Here is a 24948-nt window from a genome sequence, read left to right as displayed (position 1 = left end):
GAGTAGCGCATGCGCCGCGAGAGCAGAAGCGAGAACGCAGGAGAAGCGCAAGCAGCTGCTGGGAGAGAAGTGGAGAGAATAACGCGCAGCTGTTGGAGAGGGGGAAGGAGGGAGTTGCGCATGCATAGTGTGAGTGCGGACGCCCAGGCCAACGCCGGGGGACATACCCCCCGAGCAAGAGATGCTTCGCATCTAAAACACCAGAGACGTTCTGTTCTGTCCAGCACGTCTGCTGATTTTCGTTTTAGCTGCACGTCTGGCATGAGTGGAACCACTAAAGTTCGTTTCACAACGTCGGCGTACCAGTGTTGCTGGAACCGACCAAGTCTTCCACTCGACTACGGTGGTCTTTCAGGCTGACTAAAGAAAGCTCGAGAGACTGTGGTAATAATACTTCATTTCACAGTTTGCATGCTTTAAACGACCACTACGGTATTTGCTTTATTATTAAACAAAACCTACTGACGCCTGCAAAACTTGCGTGTGGTTCCAATTTTCGACTTTCACCGACACTGTAATCGTCATCGCGTCCACCAACCAGCGTTGTGGGCGTCCTCGCACCAATGGAAGAAGACCGAACGCGGATCGAAAAATTCTGTTTTACAATTTTCTGCTCACTTTCTAGAAAAACCGCTGCAAGGTTGGACACTTCAGACGGTGCGCTTTCTATTGCTATACAAAACAGAAAAGTGATGAAGGACGGTAGACAAACCCTTTAGGTTTGAAGAATACTAAATTCTCAAGCACGTACAAAAAAAACGCCAGACCTGCGCTGAAACCGCAGCCCAGTCACAGCGAAAGCTAGAAGAGCGGCGTTTCTAGAGCCCGTTGTATGCTCTCTTGGGGCTACTAATACAAGTACACTAGCATGGTACCCACTACGCCATAAATCACAATTTTTGTGAACTTGGGAAGCATCTACTAAGCCAATATTCGTCATTCTGCGGAGAAGCCAGGCACCAGCTATACGTCTGTCAGGCATTATGTGCACTTTGTTGAATCGACGACGGATGGATGGATGGTGGAACTTTATTAAATATAGTCCTAAGAGACGGATGACGATGGAGAATTATGGCTCAGCCCTTTGTAATGGGTTGAGAGCTTTAAACGGTCCACCAGTTATGTAATTTGCATTGGGTGACGCCCGGTCGCTATTTCCCTCTCCCGCCATGCTGTATAACATACTTTGACGTGGGATAGAGGGGGGGGGGCGAAGAAGTTTAAAGATTTCCCGAGGAAATGGATCATGCGATTATGGGCTTCCTTGGCAACCAATACAAGTGCACTTGCGCGGAACCCACTACGCTATAAATTATTGTAACTTTTGAGTAGTAGGGCAGCAGGCACTGTGCCGTTTTTCGTCATTCTACGGAGAGCCGTGGTACCTGCTAAACGCACGTAAGGCATTATGCGCACTTTGTTGACGATGTGCCTGATGACGAGGAATAATTATGGCGGAGCCCTTTGTAATGGGTTGGAAGCATTCAACAACCTACTCGTTGCGCAATTCGCATTGTGTGACGCCTGGTTACAGAATTCGCGTTGTGCGACGCTTGGTGCTTATTTTGCTCTTCTACCACGCTATATTGCACATGTTAATGTGGTTCCTTCCCGACATGAAGCCTGTATAGGGTCTTTTTGCAAAGCAGTTTCAAGCACCGGCATGGCTCAGAGGTTGAATACTGGGCTCCCACGCAGAGGGCGCAGGTTCGAACCTCTTTCCATCCTGGAATATTTTTCTTATTTCGTTTTTTTTTTCTTATTTCGAGCTATAGTGGTTACGGACACCGGCGGCGGCGGCGGACAACTGCGGCGGCAAAAACGGCCGCTGAAATGATCTCATAACAGCTTTCGCTGTAAAATAATCTGTAGGGTTTAAATAATAGCGGGCAACTAAACAGATCGTAGCGACGCGACAGCGGCCGACGTGGTCGTGCTGTCGTCGATGGTTTTATCGTTGAGACGAAGGCGGACGGTTGAGTGGAAAGAAGCGAGAGACTGAAGCGGAGTGGCGTCCAGGCTTAACCAGTAGCAGAGCATTCTATCCACACCACTGCCACACTGTGCTTCTGCCGTGGCCGGCTGAATGGGATGGCCGCATCGCCCCCCTATCAGTAGCCACAGGGCGCCATATAAGTGCTACCCTAGTGCTGACTACTCTAAATTATAAAGGAAAACCGTGTTCACCTACCAGTCAGCGCTACATTGTATTTTATCTTTTTATCTAATACCGGTATCACACGGTCACATTTGATCGCGATAGGCCTGATCGGGATAGGATTTGTTTGATCGTGATTGGCTCCTTTACGCAAGATGCCGAAAGGAGCCAATCACTGTTCGGAGATCTGATCCCGATATGGCTTAATCGCGATCGGCAGTGCGTCGTGTCACGCTGGTATATCATTTATTTAAGGTGATTTGCTTGGTGTTGAGGTAACTTGCAGCACATTTCTTGAGGCATCGATTTGAGGTCATTGTATTGAAGGAAATTTGCTCAACGGACGGACTGCACTCTTAGAAAATAAGGTCGGCATATTCACTAACAAAGTACTAGCAGTTTACTTGTCACAAAATTCACTAGCCTCTTAGTAAGTGAAGGTAGTAAAATGCAGGTTAGTGGAACTTGCTACCTAGTTAGTGAGTGAATAGTACTAGCTCGAATGGCTAGTCCATTACTAAGTTGCTAGTAACCGCGCTAGCAACTTACTAACCGTATTAACTCTACTACATTTAGCCAATTAGAGGTTTAATCCTATTTTGTTTATATGTGTGTGTGCATTGCCATATCAAGATGATTCTATTACAAAAGTACCTAACGGATTAAAAAAAACAAAGTGGCATTGTCCTCGTACATTAACTAATGGCCGCTAATTACTTCATGTAATTAGCATGGTAAGTACACATCATAGCAACATACATAGAGGCATGAATTGATCACGAATGAGAACACACGCAAGCGCACACACAGAACAGCAAGACTTCTACGTATAGCCGATATCTACTCTAGCAGCGCCTTGAAGACTATTTATGCTCCTACTTTGGGATAGCACACCGTGTACAGGTTAGCAACCATAGAATTTAGAAGAATAATTGATGTTTTCTACACATTATCGTGTGCCCTTATATTTGCTTCTATGCGTGCCATCACGTAGCACGAAACTTTAATTCCAAGGTAATCAATAAAATTAAAGTCTGTTTAAATTTTGCTAAAGACCGTCACGATTACGGCAAAGTATACTGCGCATCTACGAAAGATCTGGCAACGTGGGTGGCTAGTAGTTACTTAGTTAAAAACACCAGGTAAACTTTCTGGTTAGTGAAGGCAGCACTTTACGACCTTTACTAACTGCTGGCTAGTAAACAGTTTTCGCAAAGGTAGTAAAATACGCTCGAAACTAGTAAATGCAAGCATTTACTAACCATTTACTAACTTTTTTTCTAAGAGTGTGCGACAACAGTATGCGCCAAGAACAACAAAAGTCAAGCTAACTCTGAGCCAGAACACCTTGGAAGCGTAAATCTAGCATTTTATTGCTCTGGCTGTACTTAAGATAAGCTGACAAAAATTACTTAGCCCGAGAAAAACGCCGAACACAAGAAAGATAGGCACGAAAAAAGAGCTACCCATGTGTATCTTGTCCCTTGTGTATCTTTCTTGTGTGCGGCGTTTTTCTTGCGCTAAGTAATTTTTGTAAGTATGCACCAACTAGGCCCTCAAAAAGTCCTATTAAGACAACCTGCACGTCTCTCTGCAGGCATCTGCAGGAACGAAGAAACAGATGAGGCACTTACCGATGGACAGGTGAGGTGATCAGAGTATAGACAAGTGAAGCAAAGCATGAATCTGCCTCCGCAGTCCCTGGAGAACGGAAACTGCTTCCGCAATTCAGTCCCGTTTGATGTGAAGCACGAAAAGATGTTGGAAGGTCCGGCGGCCATCACTGTGCAGGTAGCTAATCGGCTGCCTGTGCGACGACCGTATCAATCTTGCTACAACCAACCGGTCTACTGCAAACAGCGAGTGACTGTGATGCACACGACGCACGTTTCTTGATACGAGTTGATAAGAAGAAACTTGCAAATGCAAGGACTTTTAGATGCGAAGTATCTTATGGCGGAGTTCAATCCGGTGGTGGTGGTGGTGTGCGGCGTGACCACCCTTACTGCGCATGCGTATACCCTCTCCACTCATCCTCTCCACCCTCTCTATTTACCCTCACCCCTCACCCTCTCCGCTTCTCATCTCCCCTCCCCCTCTCCACATTCCCTCTCCACTTCCCCTCTCCCTCCCCCTTTCCACTCTTCCTCTGAAACGCGGGCTAGACATGCCAAAATTCTCTCCTGCGCAACGCCGCGATCAGCACCAGCGCATGCGTGTCCCCTCCCCCTCTCTCTCCTCTCCTGCGCTGTCCCTCTCTCGCACGCCTGCCGACCGCGTTCCCCGCTCACCCTGTGAGAATGAACGGCCAGGCTAGAGGGAAGACAAGACGCGCGTAGCGTTCCTCATCGCGTTCCACGACGCTAGGTCGGTAGCATGCCCAAAGAACGCCAACGGAACGCGATCGTGCAAGTGCTCCGGCTTCGCATCGCCTCATGGTCCCCTTTAGCGGGAAATGGTGTAATTTTTTCTCTGAACCTTTCCACATGCCGGCGACAAGAGTGCAAGGAGGCGCTGCTTAGCGAACAACGGAACCAAAATTCCAAAGACACGATTCAAATTCGCGAGGATAATTCCTATCCCTTATCGCTAGGCAAAATTACCTGCACATGAACGCAACTAAACGAACGTACGCAAGCTTGTACTTAAACATTTAAAGTGCTTAAACTGCGCCAAGCTGGGCGCGTAATAACACTGACAGGCGACGAAGTTGACGAAGTAGAGGAGCTTTTTACCAGCGACGAAGCTCGTAAAAAGACCACTTGCTACGTGACGACAGCCCAGCTGGCAAAGGATAGTGTCCCTTCTTTCGTTCAAGCATAGCAGTGTGTGATGATTAGAGACCGGATTTTAGGCAAATGCCTATTTAGTTCCTTGCGCTCCTATCGCGCCATTTTGATATATGAGCATAAATTAGAGGTTAAGAAGCGCTTTTATAGTGTTTTTATAGTGCCTATAAATGCCTATTTTTGGCGTTCGTGCCTAAATGCTTATAAATGCCTTAAATGCCCATTTTCAAAATTGGCGCTTATATGAACGCTATTTAGTTTCAAGTTTCGCTGCCGGGTGCTGTTTGAAACCATTATTCATATTACCGCGTAAGATTGACTTTGCGAACTATGGGGTTCCACCTAGTCAGCTAGTTCAACTTCCCGGAAACAACCGCTAGCAGCAGTGAAGCGGGACACGCCGGCGAGCATTCGCCGCCGCGCTGACATGGCCCGATCGGTTGGCGAATGCGAAACCGCGGAGAGCCGTCAGCGAAAAGGAGAGGGAAGAGCAAAAAAAAAGAAAGGAAGATGTGATGTGCACGCAGCTTTTGTTTTGTTTGCAATTTACTCTTTTAAGGTGTTCACTGCGGTAGCGTAGCCAGAAATGTTTTTCGTTGGGGGAGGGGTGGGTGTTCGACCATACTTTATGCATGTTCGTGCATGCGATTGTATGTGTTCGTGTATGTACACACACGCAAAACTGAGAAGTTTCGGAGGGGGCAAGTTGAACCCTTCCTCCCCCCGCCTGGCTACGCCAGTGGTTCACTGCCAGGGGAAAAATTGGCTCTACGCAATTCGACCCGGCCAATAGGAGGATTCCTTCCCTTCTGGTCTTTTAGCAATCTGGCTGTCTGCTCCTGCTCTGCACTTCTCAGTCATGCCGAAAAGACACTCAGGAGTATGTCAATTTGACAGTGGACACTTGACTTACTCTCTAGAACACGGGAGTGTGTACCGTGCGGGACAAAGCAGGCTATGTTCAAATGTTGTCTCCTTTGTGCCATCTTAAGCAATATCATTTTTTTCCTGTCGTAAATAGAGGTCGCGCACGTCTTCGTTTGAAATTATTTGCATTTTTGTGAAAGTTTATTGTGCCTATATTTACGATATTGGAGGACTAAAACGTTGTTTTGCCTGCCTATTTTTGGCGCCTAAAACGAGCTTTTTAGTGCCTAAAAATCCGGGCTCTAGTGATCATGTTCCGAGTCTCGATATATTAGTTTTTAAAAAAGCCATATAGCTTCTGAAGTCGATAAAAATAGAGGTCGTATTTAAATGCCGCAGGGCCATCAGGACGTCACAGCGAGCCTACACGGGCTTTCACGAGCACGTTTAGAAAAGTGGGTAATCTAGCAACAGACTTTTACTGACGAAACAAAGCCTTGCACGACAGCGAAAAAGACAAGTAGGCAACAGTGAAATCTTAGCGAAAGCCTCGCTCAGGCGCGAATGTCAGGGTACATGTCGCTCAGAGCACAACACAGAATAAAATCAAATGGGCATGACAACACACACAAGTCAAAACGTTTTTCCTGATATTTCGTATTATTTTATCTTTACCAGAAGCCTACTTCTTTCACTTGTGTTGTTGATTAAGAAACTGAAGCTCTTGGCCAGTTATTAAGGTTCTCTGCATAGCACATTTCACCCTATCTTGCCTTAACATGCCCGGGCTAGAGGGCAGACACGACGCACGCGCGCGTCGCGTCTCCCTTCTATTCTGGCTATGACTTGACGAAGCGTGGGCTTTGTTCTCAACTACGGATGAATTGACTTGCGCGTGACCATTCATTGAGAAGCTCGCTTAGGGGATCGTGATAAATTTTATGCCATTGCAGTGAACGCAGAGCATCTTGCTAACCCACGAACGGCAAAGACAAAACACATAATTTGTTGAGACAGGAGGAAATACTTTTTTTATTTATTGCATCATTTTAAAGACAGTGATCTGCATGGTAGGCTTATGCCACATAAGTTATACACATGTACACGCAAACGCACAATCAATTTTTATTCATCGACATGTAACGGGAGATTAAGTGAACCAGAGGTGGCTCGCAAACATTTGTGGAACATTTGCACCGTCATAGCACATTTGGGAAGGCTACACAAAGACATGGACTTAGCTAGTGCTCGCACCATAGTGAAAGGCAAAGCAGAACAACAACGCACACATGTATGCTGATACAACAAAACTGAAAGCACCAAGACCTTTGAAACAGACTTGATATAGCATAAATTTCCGCATTACCATGATTGAAGTTCACGCGTTAATGATTGCAATATGATTTACATACCGGCCACAATTGTTTGGCGTTCAACGTTGTACATACTCAGCGGTAATTTGTGTTTACAAGATATACAATGACGAGGCAGTCCGTTAGAACGCGCACGACAGTCTAAAAACCCTCAAAGACGCAAATTTCAGCGCATATTCCTCGCTCGCCAACTAATGTGCGTGGCTCACAGATTGCGCATCCGCGTAGTATCCGATTGTCTAAATCCAAACAAGAAAAAAGTTGAAGGTAAATTGGAGCCTTGAATTGATGATTTGTCAGATTGTCTAAAGTGATTCAACCGGATGCGAGTACATTGCTTTCCGTGATTGTTCTGCATTTTGCCGGAGTGTTTGATTAACGATTACAAGAAAGACATTTCCGACCCGTTCCCGGCGGAAACTGAAGCGCGGCACGCGTTGTACGTAGATAGAAGCACTTTTCGGTCATTGCAACAGTGCGGTCATTCATTGGGAAGCGTAGTCTCAACGCAGTGCTGCTCAAAAAGTAGCGCGCCGGAAATGCAGGCCCGTAGCCAGGAATTTTGTTCGGGGGGGGGGGGGGGTGCCACTTGCTGACAACGTGGACTTTTTGAAAAAAAGAACACCTATTTTTATTATTTATTTTTGATAAAGACACTGAATTCACAAAAATTTCGGGGGGGGGGGGGGCGTGCCCCTAGCCCCCCCCCCCCCCCCCTCCGGCTACGAGCCTGCGGAAATGAATCTGAAATGTCATCAGTATGATCACCGTTTCGATGTGTCATATAGCACGGAGACACGAATAAAATATATGCACGCCGAAAATGATGTCTTCGGCCTCAAACTATTTTTTCGCAACCCGCCTCTTGACCTCGGGTGGTCCGTCAAAAGCTAAAACGTGACACGTTAATGTAAAATAATGTTCCGGACACTCAGCATTGTCTAGCTTTGTATCGGCCGCTCTAATGAAATTGTATCCCTATGTTATATTGAAATGTTTGATTTTATAATAACCACTGTGAGCACAAAGCGTCGTGTGATAATAAACGGAGCAGCCAGAAGAATATACTGGCACCATCCGACATTCAGAACACGTCATACAGGCTGTTACATTTTGGGGGAATCTCGAGCCTTGTGATATATCACAATATTAAACAAATAAGCTTGTTACAAATAAACATTGTCTCGTGTACCTGCGTTTGACGCGATGAAAGCTAACGTAAGAGCCTAAAGACAGAGCTTTTTTTTTGTTTTTTTTTGTGTTTCGCCACATGAGCAAGAAACGCCTGGTGACGTGGATTGAACAAAGTATAGTCTTTGCTTGGCAGGAAAATTGAGGCAGTGGATTGAAATAGGCGCGTACACATAAAACGCCCGCGCTTCACATCGACAACCACACCCTCTAATAGCGATATTGATAAGGAATACACGCGCAACTCCCGTTAACCTTTTGGAAACAGTGAGATAGTTCAACGGGTTTATCTGACGTCGTGTAGGCGACGTTTGCCGAGACCCCTGAATCCACGACTGCAATTTCTGTCGTAGCAGAACGGACGTTAGGTTAAAAGGCTGTAACTTTATTTACGCGCCGCTCATCACCTTTAGGTTCCACGCATGCGCACCTCACGTCTCTGGAATCGGCAAATGTCGCATTATATTTGGGGTTGGTTATAAAACCTGCATGTGTATTTCGAGTTCATACGACAGTGATCGTCATAGATTCGAAGAAGGCTCCGCCTTTAGCTCTCGAACATCACAGAGAGCAGCGCCACCATGCGGCGGCAATTTCGTAAGTGGTGCGTGAAGCATACAGTACTATCCCAATGGTGACGGACACATGGCGCTTTCTCTTTGCTACAACGGGTTTTAAAATTAGTTTGCATTTTTTATCTGTTAACCACTCAATCTTTTCACAGAGCTAAAGCCGCTGCGCACGCGAATTACGGTGCATTAACCAGATTCAAACTAAACTTGATAATAGAGAGTTTTAGAGCACGCACGCTCTTGCGTTCCTTTCTACTCCCAGCCGCACCGACACTGAATACAAAGGAGCGCATGCGCTTACGTGCACAAGCACCCTGGGGCCCCGGCTGTAAAGCTCTGTAGTATTACATGCAATGCGGTGTTAGCACATTATCATCCTCCCGCTTCATGCCCTGCGGTAAAGGTTGCCCTATTGATGACATTATCAACTGAGGTGCTGCGGCGCATTCCTCAGAACCTCAAAGACTTGAGTTGCACATGGGCATCAGGCATGATATTTTCTATCTGTAGGGCAGTGTCGCGTTCGCAGCACCGAAACTTCGCACACTGCGATCTAACGTGGGCTCCGTAGAACAACTTACATACACGCGAAGTACTGTTCACAGCAGGGCGTGGGTAAAGCCAGCTCTATAGTGGTTGGCACGCATTGGAAGTGAACAGGAAGATAACAAGAAACGAACCTTTCTTGTTCAATGCGAGCATTAACGTCACGCGCGGGTTAAATACACCGTCTAGGAGAGCTTCGCTTTTGAAAGGCATGAGAACGTGCGCTTAGCATCTTAGCATAACAAGCGTGGGTCTATAGTGACAACTGCATATAAGTGGGGACAACAGGCATACACCGACGATGACAACATCCACAACAGGAAAAAGGGAACGTTCTTTTTTTCTACACAGACACGTTACGAATACACACGCACAACACCAAAAAAGTCAGCATGTAAAAAACGGCGCTGCAAAGATGAAAGACATTGGTTTCAAGGCGACAGCTGAACATTGGCATATCTTTAGCACGCGCTTAAATATGCATATGCGACTACTATAGACTAACATTAAATTGCATGGCTTTTTTTTTTTGTTGTTGTTTTCGGCAATCAGTGCTGCAAGAAAACAGCACTCAGCACTACACTAACATTTTTCACCGACTCGGAACAGCGTGCTTGAGCTCTCACTAGCAACTGCGACAGTAGGCCGGCACATTTTTTGAAAGCCTTAGAACAACGTCAGACGCACTTCAAAGGTAGGTCAATCAGTCTTCATTTTTTTTTACCTGTTCACAAGTTCCTTTGAAGGGGCGCAGAAGCAGCCTTATCTTCCATTTAAACATTTGGAACACTAGAATGCTGTTTCATCATGAAGACTGATCAGCTGTAAGCAGCCCTACCATAGCGAGATGCGAACCCAAGAGCAAGAATAATCCTATTCATTATTATAGCAAGTACAACTGGGAGTATGATACGCGGATTACACAGACAAGTAGATCAAAGCACTACGCAAATGGAAATAGTTCCGAAAAATTGGGTTTCATGTTCGTCGCAGGCGCATACGTGATGCGCATCTAGGCAAGCAGGTCTCAAGGGGTTTAACGAAGATGACCTCGCTTTGTTCCATGGGTATACAGTGTAAGCGGGAGCGTAATCACACTTAAAATCACGCTTAACAGCGTTACCGATGTGCGTCATGAATGCCTGCGCATTCTGCAGGCTGAAAATGCGGGACACTTCGCCCTTCACGTAGAGACCAATCTAAATTTGTCGAGATGGGTCCTGTCGCCATTACAAGACGGTGGTGGGCTGAGGATCTCGAGTTATTCAAGCAAGCCACTAAAGCAATGGCGCGGCGTATCGCATGAGTGAACGATAGGCCGTATTGTTGTATTAACGTTGTTTGCTTACCGCCGAATATGAAGCGCATCATCGGAAAGCTAAAGATCTGATCGCGTCGATTGCCTCGAAGCGACTGGTTTACAAGGTAACCTCCTTATTTTCGTCAGACTGCAAACGGAACCTCGCTGCTCATTTGACGCAAACGTGATGCATAATGTGGCTTGAGGTAATTCATACAGAATAGCGTAAGAAAAAAGCAGTCATCATAGCACAGGATAACACAAAACTGCAGAAACAAATACAAATATTGAAGCTTCGCACAGCATTCTACACAATTTGGCATAGCATAACAGCGTCACAAACTTCATGTAAATAGGCAATGCGTTTTCCGACAGACGCATCAGTCGCGCGAATGCATTATTTGGGTCGATTCAGGGCAGAGAAGCATTACAACTTAAAGGGCCACAAACTAACACTAAAGCCATGCTAAATATGCATAAAGAAGCAAAATCCGGCCATATAAGCATATCTATCACACATAAAACGTTGGCCACTCGCTCGCACAGAATATTGCAAACCGGTGTCCGACAAACAGTAATGGCGGTTCACATATGCCATAAAAAATAACACAGTCGTTTGTACGACCTGTGTGGGCTTTGAAACGTGCGATTTTTTTGTTGTTGTTTATGTTTTGCTGACAACGGCATACAGGCAATAGACCTAGCCAATGACAGCAGCTGCCCTGGCACGCAGGGCAGCTTTTGAAAGACTGGTGGTACCCGTTGTGTAAAATGAAGGTAGATTTGCTATTCGCATAAAACATTTTCTCTTGGTATAGGCGGTAATAGCACATCGTTCGACTTTGGAGCATTAAAATATAGGAGCTTAAACAACTACACGGACAAAAAAGGCTGTTCCACTCACGTTTCCCTTCTGTAATTCGTTGTAGCATCACTCTCTCACCTTTCCGTCGCTTAGATATAAATCTAAATCTTTTCTGTAGCACAAAATGCTTATGCATACAAGCGGCGAATTCTCTTTTACTAACAAAGAAGGCTTCAGAACCTACTGAAACGCACGCGTCTCTATATAAACAGTGTCATAGACGGTGGATTTACAAAAAAGCCGATTGCTGTACAGCGCTAAAGATTTTGAAAGCAGTCAGTCATTCTTGGGAAATTGAACACGCCCAGCTCCTTTCGCGTTTTCACATATGTCATCCTCCAGGCCCACTTGCAGGAAACATGATGAGTGGTTATTGTTAGCTGCCCTTTCAGCTAAAACAAAAAAGAGAACCGTGAAAAAGGAAGATGAGTAAGCGTGGGCGAACTCCATTCTATTCTATATTAATATTATTATTTTTAGAATCTTAATTCTAATCCATCTATACTTCTTTCGTATTAATTAAACGAAGTTTCAACTTCAGCGTCAAATTTGCCATTAAAAACTAAGCGGTTCTTGGCCAATCCCCCAGTGTGGGTATAACCCACTGCTTCTAATGTATACTCTACTCTACCATGGCTCCTCGTTTCTGCTCAACCTCCTCCCGAAAAAAGGAAGACTTCGTCACTGTAATGCTGTCGGCCTAGACCTGCAAAAGCACAACGTAAGCGTCTTGAGAAGGTGTCAAATAGTGACCACGCAACACGCAGGACCGAAGCGCGGAGCTGTGTGGCTTAGTAGGCCCTGATGTTTCCTACAACTCTCCACAGTTTTCCTACAATTGTATGGAGCGCAGATTGAAACCCCCATGTCGTTGCTAGTTGTGGGAAAGTGCGATCTGTAAAGTAACTTCTTTAAAATAGAATTCGGGTATCATTATTCTTAGCTTTGTATGTGGCAAATGCTTAACCCTGAACTCATCTGCAATTTTCGTGGCATTATTTTCATCTACAGCAAAATGTACCACCATCGCAGAAAACCGCGGTTGCTTCTGCCTGCAATAGATTATCGTAAGTAACAAGTGACGAAATTAAAAAGAAGGAAAACTCGAACCTAAATTTATTTTAAATCCCGACGCTGTTTCGGAGATTGGCCGGCTCATTCGTCAGAGGTGAGATGGCGTGACCCGCCTGTATAGAGGCTAGACGCTATGACACCATGTTCCGCGCAGTCTAAGAAGAAACGGTGGCACGAAATCAAAGTACGTGCCGGAGCGTAACGAAATAGCCGCGAGGAGGGAATGTGTCTTTTCCATTCCGAAATCGGCGATGCGTGGTGTTTGACGGCAAAAGGGTCAACGATGGCCAAAGAGCCCCGAGACCACGAAGTTCCACTAATGCGGCACAACCTGCCGAGACTCAACAGCACCAATGCATTCAGTGGCACCGTCGCATCATGATCCTAAACTGCAACATCAGTACTTAACGTCGCAACATTATCCTCAACCAGTGTTACCCGAACAAAGGTCGCAAGTGCGAGAGTGATAGAGACAAGTGAAGCGTAGGCAGCTGAGACATATTATTCCTGCAGGCTACCTTGAACTGGGGATGAAGAAAGGGGAGTGTAATTTCAAGTGCTACGTGCCTGTAGCTGAAATAGTTTTCTGTTGTATGACTTCGCACCGTGTTTGTAACAGCGTGAAAAATGTATTAGAATCTGCCCAAAGGCTATCAAGCGGCAGTACGTTATAAGTTACTTCTTACACCATCTATCACGAAATTACACCTTGATAAGCAATTCGGGATGGGTAAGTGGCAATAATTAGCATGCATCTACCAAATAATGGCTCAGACGATAACGTCGTCCATACATCCTACCAGCGCAGAGCACGTCATGCTAACTGCTCCAGCCAAACAAGCTGCTGTTGCAAGGTTTTGATGATGTCAATACACGAGCAAAATAGTGTTGATTGGCCGATAAAAGATGTCGCGAGTACGTGCTCATAAACACTGTTTCGGGTCAAAATTAAACAGGACACATTGGTAACAATAAGCAGCTAGCAAATTCTTGGGCTTATACTCTGAGCGCTTCAAGGTTTTCTACTAAAGCAAGGTGATTGTGCCCCTGAACCGGATCTTGGATGTGGGCGCGAAAAGAACCATCCAAGAACCATGACAGACCAACATACCCGCATCGCTACCCTGAAGCGGACTTTGTTCTTTTAAAGTCAAGTACAAATAAGCGAACTCAAAATACCTCCACCTTTTTTGTACCACTAAACTTAGATGTACCTAAAATACGGGTTCACACCCGGGATACCAATGGTGCGATCTGCCCCTCTGGAATGGAACTGTAAGAACGATTCTCAATCGATACAAACAGACAAGAATAATCGTTGATGATTACAGATGGTCGACAGGATGTCACTGCGCACTGCCCTATAACCTCCCCCCCCCCCCCCCCCAGCACGTTACAAGTGATATACTGTCACACAATTTTGCACAGGAATATTGGGCAGCTCTTACTTTTCTTTTCGTTAACACATGGTTATTCACGCAGGCAACGCAATATGCTTGCTGTGTACTATATTTCACGGCGTTAAACGCTGCATATCTAACCACGCCTGAGGGCTGATTGCATTAACACGTGTACATGCAACTTTGTCATCAATAAGAACAAACGGGCTTAAGAGGACGCAAGTAACAAGCAAGGTATAACAACTGTTTCGTACAGCGGACACAATTTCGCGTAACATATTAGATGGTGCGCTTTCATGTAATATGACAACTGGCGCCGTAGAGCGCTAAGGTATCCGCGTTTTCCCTTGCGCTACTCGTTACGAAGGTGGTGCACAAACATACCCAAATTTTTACTGTGTTCAGTGATTTTAAGTTTTCAGTGATTACACAAGCTAAGCAAGAAAACAACAAGCATTTTTTTGTACGTGGCAAAGAATGCAGCTGCAGAAAACATTCGTTGATGGCAAACGAAGGACCCAATACAGTGTGTAAATCAAAGCACAATATATAAGATCGATACATAAGAGCGACAAACTGTTCGAATGTTCATAGCACACGCAAGGTATAATTTGTACATGCCACCTCTGCGTAACGCTGAACTAAATGCTGCAGCGGTTTACTTCAAACGCGCAAAACTTATTGTAAATTTGTAAAATGGCTTTGCCAAAACTAAGCTGGCGCTTGAAGACACTGAGGCAGCGTAGGCGGAGATTTCAGCCAGTAGGCTAGGTCAGAGACACGTAGTAGCGAGACGAAATCGCTTCCGGTGTGTAGGAAGTGGCTCTAGTGTCCTTCAAGGTGCCACATATGACCAGAAGGGACAGGTGTGTTAACCGGCCTCCTAGTCTGTCATACACAGCTGACGAATTGTTGGCGGCAGTGCCAACGGTCAGCATTGTTGATTATAGTGTTTTAACATTCGCTTACGCAAAAGGCAGTTGCATGATTGTATTCGATAATGTTCTCGCAACTTCCGAATATCCCCATGCTGACGATCCAGGGGCGTCCCCAGAGGCGTTACCCAGTCAATATTTGTTCATCCAGCCTTGGCAGGGTAGGGGTCATTCTTACTGCAATACAAAAAAAGACGCGTACCATCGAGGAAGAACACTGTCGCCCTTTTCTGTTCTACCTTAAAATTCTTCCTCGATGGTACGCGTCCATTTTGTATTTCAGTAAGCATGTACAAACTAGCCCAACAAGTTTTACTAGAGGTCGTTCACTGTCACTCCAAATGCAGACGATTTTTACAGTGGGCACAATTTGATAAATATCACCACTACATTGAGAAGTGCAGAATAGTGAAATGACGATTGAAGAAATTCCCTATCGAAAATTCTCATATGACACATATGCCTCGTGTCCAATAATCTCGTATGAACACATATGAATCATGTGTGTTCTCGTATGATCATACGAGATTATTGGATATGCGTCATACGTGTCAAATGAGATTTTTCGATAGGGAAGTTGGCTTCTTCCGCAGATATCGTGTTTAAAGAGCGAAAAACTAGGCCTGTCTCATGCCTTTCAGTCAACACAGGCCAAGATTCTCTAAAATAACGATCTTCCTTATCATAAGCGGCAAAGACAATGCACCCTCATTAAAACAGTATGACCGTCAAATATCACCTGATGCTCACCATAGGTGTCAAAAAGCTATGATAGTTCGGCATCGTGAACATTGTGGTAAAGCATGGATGGAAGAAAACAACTTTGCAGCTGAATTTCAAGTACACCGCCACACTACTGCTTCATTTCTTTTTTTCTTTTCACTAGGGAAATAGTGATCCATCCTGGACCGCAAACATTTTTCACTACGGCACGAAACACGACGCGTCTCATTCGCCCGAAACAAGAATGAAAAAATTACAGCGATCTACGAAACTGACGACGTTTCTGCAAGTGAGCTCCTGAATGATGTACTAAATCTGCAGCTACTTCTCGCGGCCCGGCAATACCTGTAAGTCAAGCGGGGATCAAGTAAATATTAAAAATTGTGTAGCTCTACGCGCCGAAACGACGATTTCCTTATGAGGTTAACCCTAGTTGGGAAAGTGTGTATCCATTACGTCGGCACAGCTGAAACAAAGTACACGGACGTTCTTGCATCTTGCCTTCATCGAAATTCGACCGCCGCAAGAAGAAATCGTATTCGCTTCATTGTGCTTAGAGCGAAATCAAGTTATTGATAGCACTAAGCTAATAACGAAGTACACGGAATTTAGTGAAGCAACTGCAGGTATAAAAGGGTACATAAAAACTTGTAGGAAAACGTTCACATCTCGACTCTCGCCTTGCAGCCTTCCTACGCAGGCGCCAGTGTGAGAGACGGGCATACATGAGGAAGATTGCATAATGCCTGTGCTTGGTGACGCTGGTTGAGCGATCGCATCTCTGACGTCACTGCAATGGAAATAAGGTATACTTCGGCAACGAGGTTCCGTGCTTTAGCACCACCTCAGAGCCTTCGTTTGTCAGCCTTAGCGTCAGTGGGCAGCACATCGCTACAGCTTGAGGGTCAGCGTCATTTCATTTACCTTACGCCAGTGCATGTACCGCTCTAATAGCCTAACGCATGCAGCTTACTCTCGCATAAGGTCTACGGGCGGTAAAGGATACGGTAGAGAATTAACAAACGCGTTCGATCAGAGCTTTGTAATAAGATGTGCGCATAACTCGCACCCTGATTGCGATGACACTACCGCGACCACTGCGCCACTGGCGGCTGCGACACCGCGAAACGCTGGGTTGGACTAACACGCAATGGAAATGACAATCCTTGGCGGAATGCTTCCAAGGAGTAGTTGAATAATCGAGGGACCACAAATCCTTGCATGAAAACAATGCCTCTACGTGTCAGCAGCAGCTTAGCACGGACAGTTCGATCATCGTCATCGATATCCTGCGGGCTGTTGTTAAACAAAAAAATGACATAATATTGGCAGTCAGCACCAACACAGTCGTTTGCATCCACTTCCCCAGCACCGAGAGAATTATGTTTCAGCGACGCGTAGGCGTACCAAGTTAGAGACACCCACCAGAACGTGGGAAAGACAAGATGTCTGCCTTGCTGCCGACATCTTGTAATGTCATCTTCGAACATTTCAATTCTGACATCTCTACCATACCATGAGGTTAGCGGGACACTGTCGCACAGTGCGACAACACTCTAACGATGCTTGTTTGACGGTCTCATGGGAAGACGTGACCAGGAATGTTCTCGCAAAAGCCTTCCCGTCGCTCTAGTGTGCTCTATTCGAGTGATTTTTGCACCTGGCACACTCAATTTATTAATAAAGACTAGGCAATGCGCTTGCAAGGTGTTTAGCCATGCCCTGCTGCCTCAAAAAAACTGCGTTGCTAAAAAAACAGCGCTACCCAGAAAGGAAATATTTCCAGTCGACAGCATGTACGCAGCACGCTCACTCTTAATTTATACGGTGCTACTAAGTCGCATGGCACCCTCTTATCTACACGTCTAGTACGACAACAAGGAATGGTTAAATCTGTTTTGTGGGGAAGAAATTGCAGCTCCTTTCTCGGAGACGTCGAGTTCATCGCCGACAGACCGCGCGGTCCGAGTGAGTGCCACCGGTTTGATTGATGGCTTTGGTTAAGTAGGGGCAATAAAGAGGTCGCCGTTACTACTGCTGGAATGGGTTGAGCGAGCCGCCAGAGGAGGCGACGGGAGACATGACGGCGGCGGGCGGCGCTTGCTGCGTCGCCGGCAGCTCTGGACCGGAAGTGAGAGTGCTCTCGTGCTCGTCGACGCTGTTGTCGGACAGGTCGCTGCGCATGCGCGAGTAGTAGCGCACGTGCTGCGTCATCAGGCCGGAATCCTCGCCGCACTCGGGCTTGGCTCCGAAGAGCCAGGCGGTGATGAGGCCTGCGTTGCGGGCAACAAAGGGGTGAATCATTGAACGCGCTGATGACGTCCAGCGGAAAATAGATGAGTAGCCATGAATGACACCGATGCAGTATAAGACGTCTAATGAAGGACCGGAAGCATAATCTTTCCCGGTTTCCTTCCTGATACACTAGGCATGCATGTTTAGGAATGTAGACATTGGCATTTTCAAACCACTTTTCTACAAAGTATGTATAGAACAATAATGTAGAAAACGTCACTTTGCAAATGGACACTTGCAACTGTGTAGCTATGGGGACTGTTCCTTCGGTTGCAACTATACGGAATAAAACTATGCGGAATGAAGGCGTGGTTGCGCGGGATGAACTAAATGTCAGAAATAAAGCAGGATGTGAAAAAGACGCCATTTTTACTGGATTTGTAGTGCTCATGTCCACTGGAGATTACAATGTACGACTTGCTAACTGCGGCAGACGAGTAGGGTAAGTCCGTTTTTTTCGAGATTTCTATACTGGGAAATCCTTTGTGGTAGTAAAGCACTGCACTGAGCAAGCTAATCTAAAGGTGTAGAAAATTGCCACCTTTCAGTGTGACAGGTTATTGATCTACCCAGCTGTGACTCCGAACACTCTTACTATGACAGATACAATGGATAAATCGTACGCAAATTCAAGAACCCGATCGGTGCTGCGCTTCGGCCTCGAGTGTTTCTTATGTGGGACGCGTTCCAGCAGCGGCAAACTCGTCGTTATAAACTTTCGAGCAACGCATGGCACTCCCTCTGATAGTGTGATCCTTTAGCCATGTACTGCGCTTCTAGCAAATGGTGCACCTTGCGGAAATGTATACATGAAACAGGTATTGGTTCTCACGCACCTCGTCCTCCAGTGAGCTGATGGCCGACAGCCCAGAGTCCTATGTAGACGACGCAAGAAAGCACGCATAGGACCATGCAGGTGACTGGAAACGCTGTTGGTCCTACGCGGTGAAACTCCTGCAACATAAAATGAATGAATAAATAAAAAACTTATTTTCTAATTAAGTAATCAAGTAGTGAATTAGTGAACGCAGTTTTACTTGTGGCCAAGGACTGCATAAGTCTCATGAACACAGTACGAGCTAATTTTCTTTTGTTTCTCTTCATATTATCTAATTCTCTCTTTAAGAAGACCCGAAGTTACGACACTTACGGTCTAACAGTCACGCGAAAACACGTTAAGAGTAGTAATGGAGTATTGTTCTCAGAATGAATACTGCCTTTACATATTGTGCCGTGTGCATTGTTACGGTGCTAGCTTCAGCTACGACATGTACAGCATGTTCCTAAAAAGGCTGTTGTTATTATTTACAAATAGCCATATTGAATTAAAAGTAAGGTTGCACAGAAGAAATATTGTCGGCGGTGACGGTTATGTCGCGACATAGATCATACGGTGATTAGTCCCTCACATCAAAACATATATGGTAATTAAAATTTAACCTAATAACTTCAGAAGGCTCACTGCAAAAGGAAACGTGAGGTAGAAGAGGGTGACATATGAAGATAGAAGAGAGGAACTGATGGGAGAAAACGCAAAAGAAGAGGCCGCCGCGTCGAGAGAGGTACCCACGCCATCAGAAGTAGTGTCAGAGTACATCTTTCTCCATTCGGAAAACAGTCGGCACTGGAAATCGAACCCATGGTACCTCCTACACTGAAGACAATCGCAGTACCACTTGACTAGCAATGCGGTCGGCGTACAAATATTGAAATGTGGCCTCTCATTCCACTTCTCGTGCCTGTTTGACTCTCATCACCACACGTAACTGCGCCGTGCTTTGTTATTGCAGAAATTAGCGTCTTTCTTAACCAACCACTGTCTCTGACAGCCCAATGACAGATGACGTCATCAGCAACGTCGCCTCCACAGGCGTGGCCACGCGCAGTTTGACGCCCGGATCGTGGTTTCGCGTGGTGCGTTCGGCTTGACGCATTTCTGCAGGTGCTCGCACTTTTGTGGACTCAAAAGCAGACATAGCTTTTGCGAAGGTCCTACTTCAATTTTCCAACTACAATGAGATCCCTAAACTCATTTACTCAAAAGGTAACGTATACTTGTTCATTAGTAACAAAACACCGTACCACTCATCGCCACATGGTTGTCACCATTTTTAACTATTACATGAAATATTCGTAAAACAGACACTATATGTTTCTAAGGAATGTCTTATGTGGAGTTAAAGAAATCGGAGCGCAAAGGCAATAATTTATTTCGTAGTCCTTAACGAATTTTAGCCTTCAAAGACGCATTCCCTTTGCTGTGAATGAATAGCAAGGCTCTATTTCATTTCAAAGAAATTTCATCCTTCATAAATCACAGATACCAGTTGAGCGCGAAAGCCCACGAAACATTACATGCATGGGACAAGTGTCGTAAACACTGGGCTATGACACTTGTCCACAATTTATGCGACACTTGCTATACGGGATAAAGCATGCGTCTTGTCCTCAGTGTTCTTGTGGCTACCCAAACGAAGATAGGCACCATCTAATTCTCGAGTGCGCAAAATATGATTCAGCATGAATTGTATTACGAGCAAATCTGTTAATTTTAGATAGGAGACCGGTCACTGAAAAGAAAATACTTCGTCCATGGGCAACAACGGGCCATCAGAAAAGAGCGTTCGTCCCCTTGAAGACGTTTCTCGAAGAAACAAATACTTTATGGAATTATTAAGGTACATCTTATGCTGAAAGCAAAATGCATAGCGTTAATATTGGTATACGTGTTCAGAATTGTGTAAAATTGTGATCGCGTGTTTCGTGTCATGTGTAATTATTTGTCTCGTGTGTTTTCCTTTGCACGTAAAGCCATACAGAATATCTGACTTTGTACATGTACAGGTAAACTTATTTGACTAAGCTGAACCCGTGCTCGAATATTTGTTGCTCATGCGCTCTTGGATTGTATGGTGTTTCCACACCTTGCGTTCTACTGTATGACATATTTCGTGTCGTTTTTTTTATTTTTTAGCGTAGCATATTTAGTTTGCTCAGTGAGAAGCAGTAGCCGGTGCCACCATAAAAGCACCAACCTTTCCTATTCATAATTTTAATAGAAAGCTGCATGCATAGGAATTATGAATCTCACTGCTCTGTTGGATCAGGGTGCTGTTAAACCAGTGGCTTTTTTGTGTAAGTCATTCAAAGCACCTACAAATTGAAACTCGAAAATGTCGAGGCTATATGAGTAGACATAACCACATTTTTGTAGGTTCTGCTTTCGTAAATATTTGGCTGACTCCGCTTGATTACCCATTGGTTTTCGTTAGACACGCAGGACACAGTTACACAGTCTAGGGGCTATCTTTTTGTCTTCTCTGCCCCTATGTTGTGCATAGAGCATGAAGCCGAAACGACGACTCACGTGTCCCAAGATGACAGGCATCGACATCTCGCCCAGCGCTGCGCCGAAGACTAGCGTGCTTGTTATACGAGCTGTAAATGTATAGAAAGATAAGAAAAACACTTCTAAGAAAGTAAGAAGAAAATAATTGGTCATAGTGAGAGTCATGCAAACACCATAACTTTGAAGCAAAACCTCTATCTGGGCTGGCTGAATTCGTGTCGATTCCGCTGTTGCCGGACGAGATAGATTACAGCTAGAATGTACATGAAATGCGTGTTCTGTAGTCTAATACAGCGCAGAAATACCAACAGCGCTATTATATTATTAAAGCGTTTGAAAACAATGTTGTACTGTTGTAGCAAGCGGCTCGGGAAGTCTGCTGTTCCTTGAACCACTATTTTATACTCAGCAGTTAGGAAGGAAACTATTCCAGGATCTCTGTCGACACGAACACGATCGGGACATATTGTAGTAGCGCAAAGAAAGAAAAAAACAAGGAAACAGACAAAGGAAAGAAAAGGAAGACATGCGCTACAATGCGAGTAGTGCCTCTCTCTTTCCTGTTCTCCTAATTTTTTTCTTCTTTGCGCTAATACAATGTGTTTAGCAAACACCAACTCCTCCAAAAAGTTATAAACTGAATGCGATCTGCTTTGGATCATATGCATTTAGCACTGCAAGGACACCGTATCGGCAACACCATATTAAGCCACGTCCGTGTACCTAAGCCAGGCTTCTCTCTTTCACGCTTTCATCTGGCCAGGCTACACCATCTAGCAGCACCATTAGACGATATCCTTAGTCCTCAACCATGGTGCGCTACCAAGAATCCATAGTCCTCAACCTCTATGGCGTGTGCACATCGATAATGAGCTTCACATCTTTGTGTCATGACTCAGTCACAGCGATTGTTCACTGATATGTCATTGAAAGAATACGGCACATAAAGAGTGAAATACAGGCATTGAACCGGAGGCCATGCTATTTGGGTAATATAAACAGCGTCTTCGAAACAGGATCGCTTCGTGACGCTCGCGCTTTTTCAGATAAGTAAAAGGTGGTTCAGTGAAGAAATGCGTACCCTTGAGCATCTGACATGGGCGCGAGATATTTCTCACTTCAAGTGCTTGCTTGCATTGTGTTAATTTTACTAAAAGGTACACTACAGAAGACTGCTAGGCTAATCAGCTTCATCGCTGAAGCTCCATATTGTCTCAACTGTGCGAAATATGGTATCTTCGGTGCGCTCTTTAACTGCCTAAGTGTCAGTAGAATCTATGTCGTGCGCTTAGAATATTCATTTATGCAGACAGTTCACGGGTTCCAATACCTGGAACATTGTGTGAGGGGGGGGGGGGGTGTCAGTAATAAATAAGCACTAAGTAATGGTACAAGACACAGCAAATTTACACATACCATAGACATAGAATATCGCTTACTGTCATAGTGGATTTTATGAATCACTAATGTTGACTTGAAAACGCGGCACACCACAGCCAAGAGAAAGGCTTTAACATAAGGGACCCATGTCTTGCTATGGCCGAAAGTTTGCCGCTTCTTTCGTCATGTTTTTGTCACATTTTCTAAGTAGGCAGTGCCCTTCTAAAAGCCACCTTTCCAGCCGTGCAACCGATGTATTTCTGTTACTGTTGTGAAGTTTCTAATAAAACCAATATTGGACATGGACACTTACATGCTCCGCACGAACGGAAACCGCAGAAACCTTTAGAAAACAAAGCAATAACATAAAGTAAGCAGAGTGGCTTCCTGAGTGAGTTGGTATTGCATCATCGTAGAAATCAGTGCGAAAAACGGAGACGAGGAAAGGACCGCACGCACACAGCGTTGTGTACGTGTGGTCCTTTGCTCGTCTCGGTTTTTTGCGCTGATTTCTACTATGCTAAAGTGAAGTAAAAGCTATTCCGATGCGACGTGCATGCAACAGTTACACGAAGGCGATGCCAGCTATCAAAGTAAGGAGCCAAATTTGGCAATGACAGATGACTCACGTGACACGTAGATGCACTGTTCGGCGAGCGACAGCGCGGTTGGGAAGACGCTGCTCATGAAGATGCCCATCATCATGGTGCCCATGATGAGCACGGCTTTGCTCCAGGGAACGCATAGCATCAGGGTGACGCCCAGCGTACAGCCGCACTACGCACAAAGATCAAGAATCGGGAGGGGGAGAGGAGGAAGGGAACATGCTACATCAGTCACCAAAGATATCATCAGTTAAAGCACAACTTCCCGTATTAATGTTCCTAGAATGGTACGCTTCGACGCTCGGCTCACATAGCGCTCACGTAGTGCAGTCTTCGACCGCACCTTCATCGAACAGCACTTATCTGCGACTCAAGTTTTTATCGTTCCTCTGAGAAATTTTCTCAGAACGAATTGGATGGCGGAGGAATCGGGGGTGAATTACGAGAACAGAGCTCTGCTGAACACTTGGATGTCTCTCGTGGGATCTTTGTAACAACCATTCAGTGTGCTCTCAAACCCTGGGGGAACTCTAGTGCCACCTGAAGATCTTTGCCGTGAAAATCGCGCTGGAAGAGTCTTGCCCTCAATCTAAAAGAGTCTCCGTTTTGCATGCAACATTAAACGAGCCCTGTTCGCACCATCATTAACTAAACGTTTACTAGAACTAGAAATAAACGAGAAAGCAAAGTTGCCTTGCTTAAGCATGTTCTGTAAATGTCCCCGTTTCATATATTGAAGCGAAGCCTGGGTGCTGCTATCGGCACAATGGTACCTCGTGAGTGCCCAGTACGCCCAACTTCATGAGCTCTTCTGTCATTCCTCTTTGGTGCACAAGATAGTGCCGGTGTATCAGCTGGACGAAAGATACGTTTAGGTTATCGTGGCTTATGCAAGTTTGATGCTAAGCTTCGAACAATGTCTCGACCGATTGCACTTGCTTTACGTATTTGCGTCCGCGAAGTTTAGGCTAATTGCGTTTGTTTCACGTACTTCATGTCACGTGCTCTGTTCCAAAACTCTTCCGCTGGTCTGTAACCTTTTGGCCCACTGCGGATTACCGGTGTACTGGACCCGTGGACGGTGTTACCTAAGCCGGTAGCGACATCTTCTAACGCTTTGTACGACCGCAATACCTGGTAAACGATTTTGTGTCATGTAGTTGTCCTAATTCACTAAACGATAATCACTAAAATATTAATTATTGGGTTTCACATTTTAAAATCGCATTATGATTACATGGCGCGTCGTCCTGGGAGACTTCATATTACTTTCAACCACCTTGGTGACGTTACCTTAACATACGACAGAACGTTTTTTCTGGGTCGGAGAAACACAGCCTCGGACCAGCGCGCAGCGCTGCCGTCCTTCTCGCAATGGTATGTGCTGATAATAATAGCATCTGGGGTGTTGCGTCCTAAAACCACGATATGATTACGAGACGCTTCGTAGCGGGGGGGAGACTACGGAAATTTCCACCATTTGGTATTCTTTAGCGTGCGCTGACATATCACAGCCCACAGGCCTC

General features: G+C 45.3%; 1 protein-coding gene across 1 annotated transcript in view; it reads right to left on the bottom strand.

The window, feature by feature from the left end:
• Positions 1-15650: 15650 nt before the first annotated feature.
• LOC119406500 (major facilitator superfamily domain-containing protein 4A) overlaps positions 15651-24948 on the bottom strand; it is a 353365-nt gene continuing 344067 nt past the window's right edge. Inside the window, exons 8-11 of the mRNA XM_037673240.2 lie at positions 23447-23594; positions 21456-21526; positions 18925-19042; positions 15651-18066 (exon numbers count right to left, since the gene is read on the bottom strand). Of these exons, the coding sequence (XP_037529168.1) occupies positions 17825-18066; positions 18925-19042; positions 21456-21526; positions 23447-23594 (579 nt within the window). The 3' untranslated portion in view covers positions 15651-17824. The remainder of the gene's footprint in view (positions 18067-18924; positions 19043-21455; positions 21527-23446; positions 23595-24948) is intronic.

The sequence above is a fragment of the Rhipicephalus sanguineus genome, chromosome 10, assembly GCF_013339695.2.
Source record: "Rhipicephalus sanguineus isolate Rsan-2018 chromosome 10, BIME_Rsan_1.4, whole genome shotgun sequence".
Taxonomy (NCBI): domain Eukaryota; kingdom Metazoa; phylum Arthropoda; class Arachnida; order Ixodida; family Ixodidae; genus Rhipicephalus; species Rhipicephalus sanguineus.
This window is presented reverse-complemented; position numbering and strand designations above follow the sequence as displayed.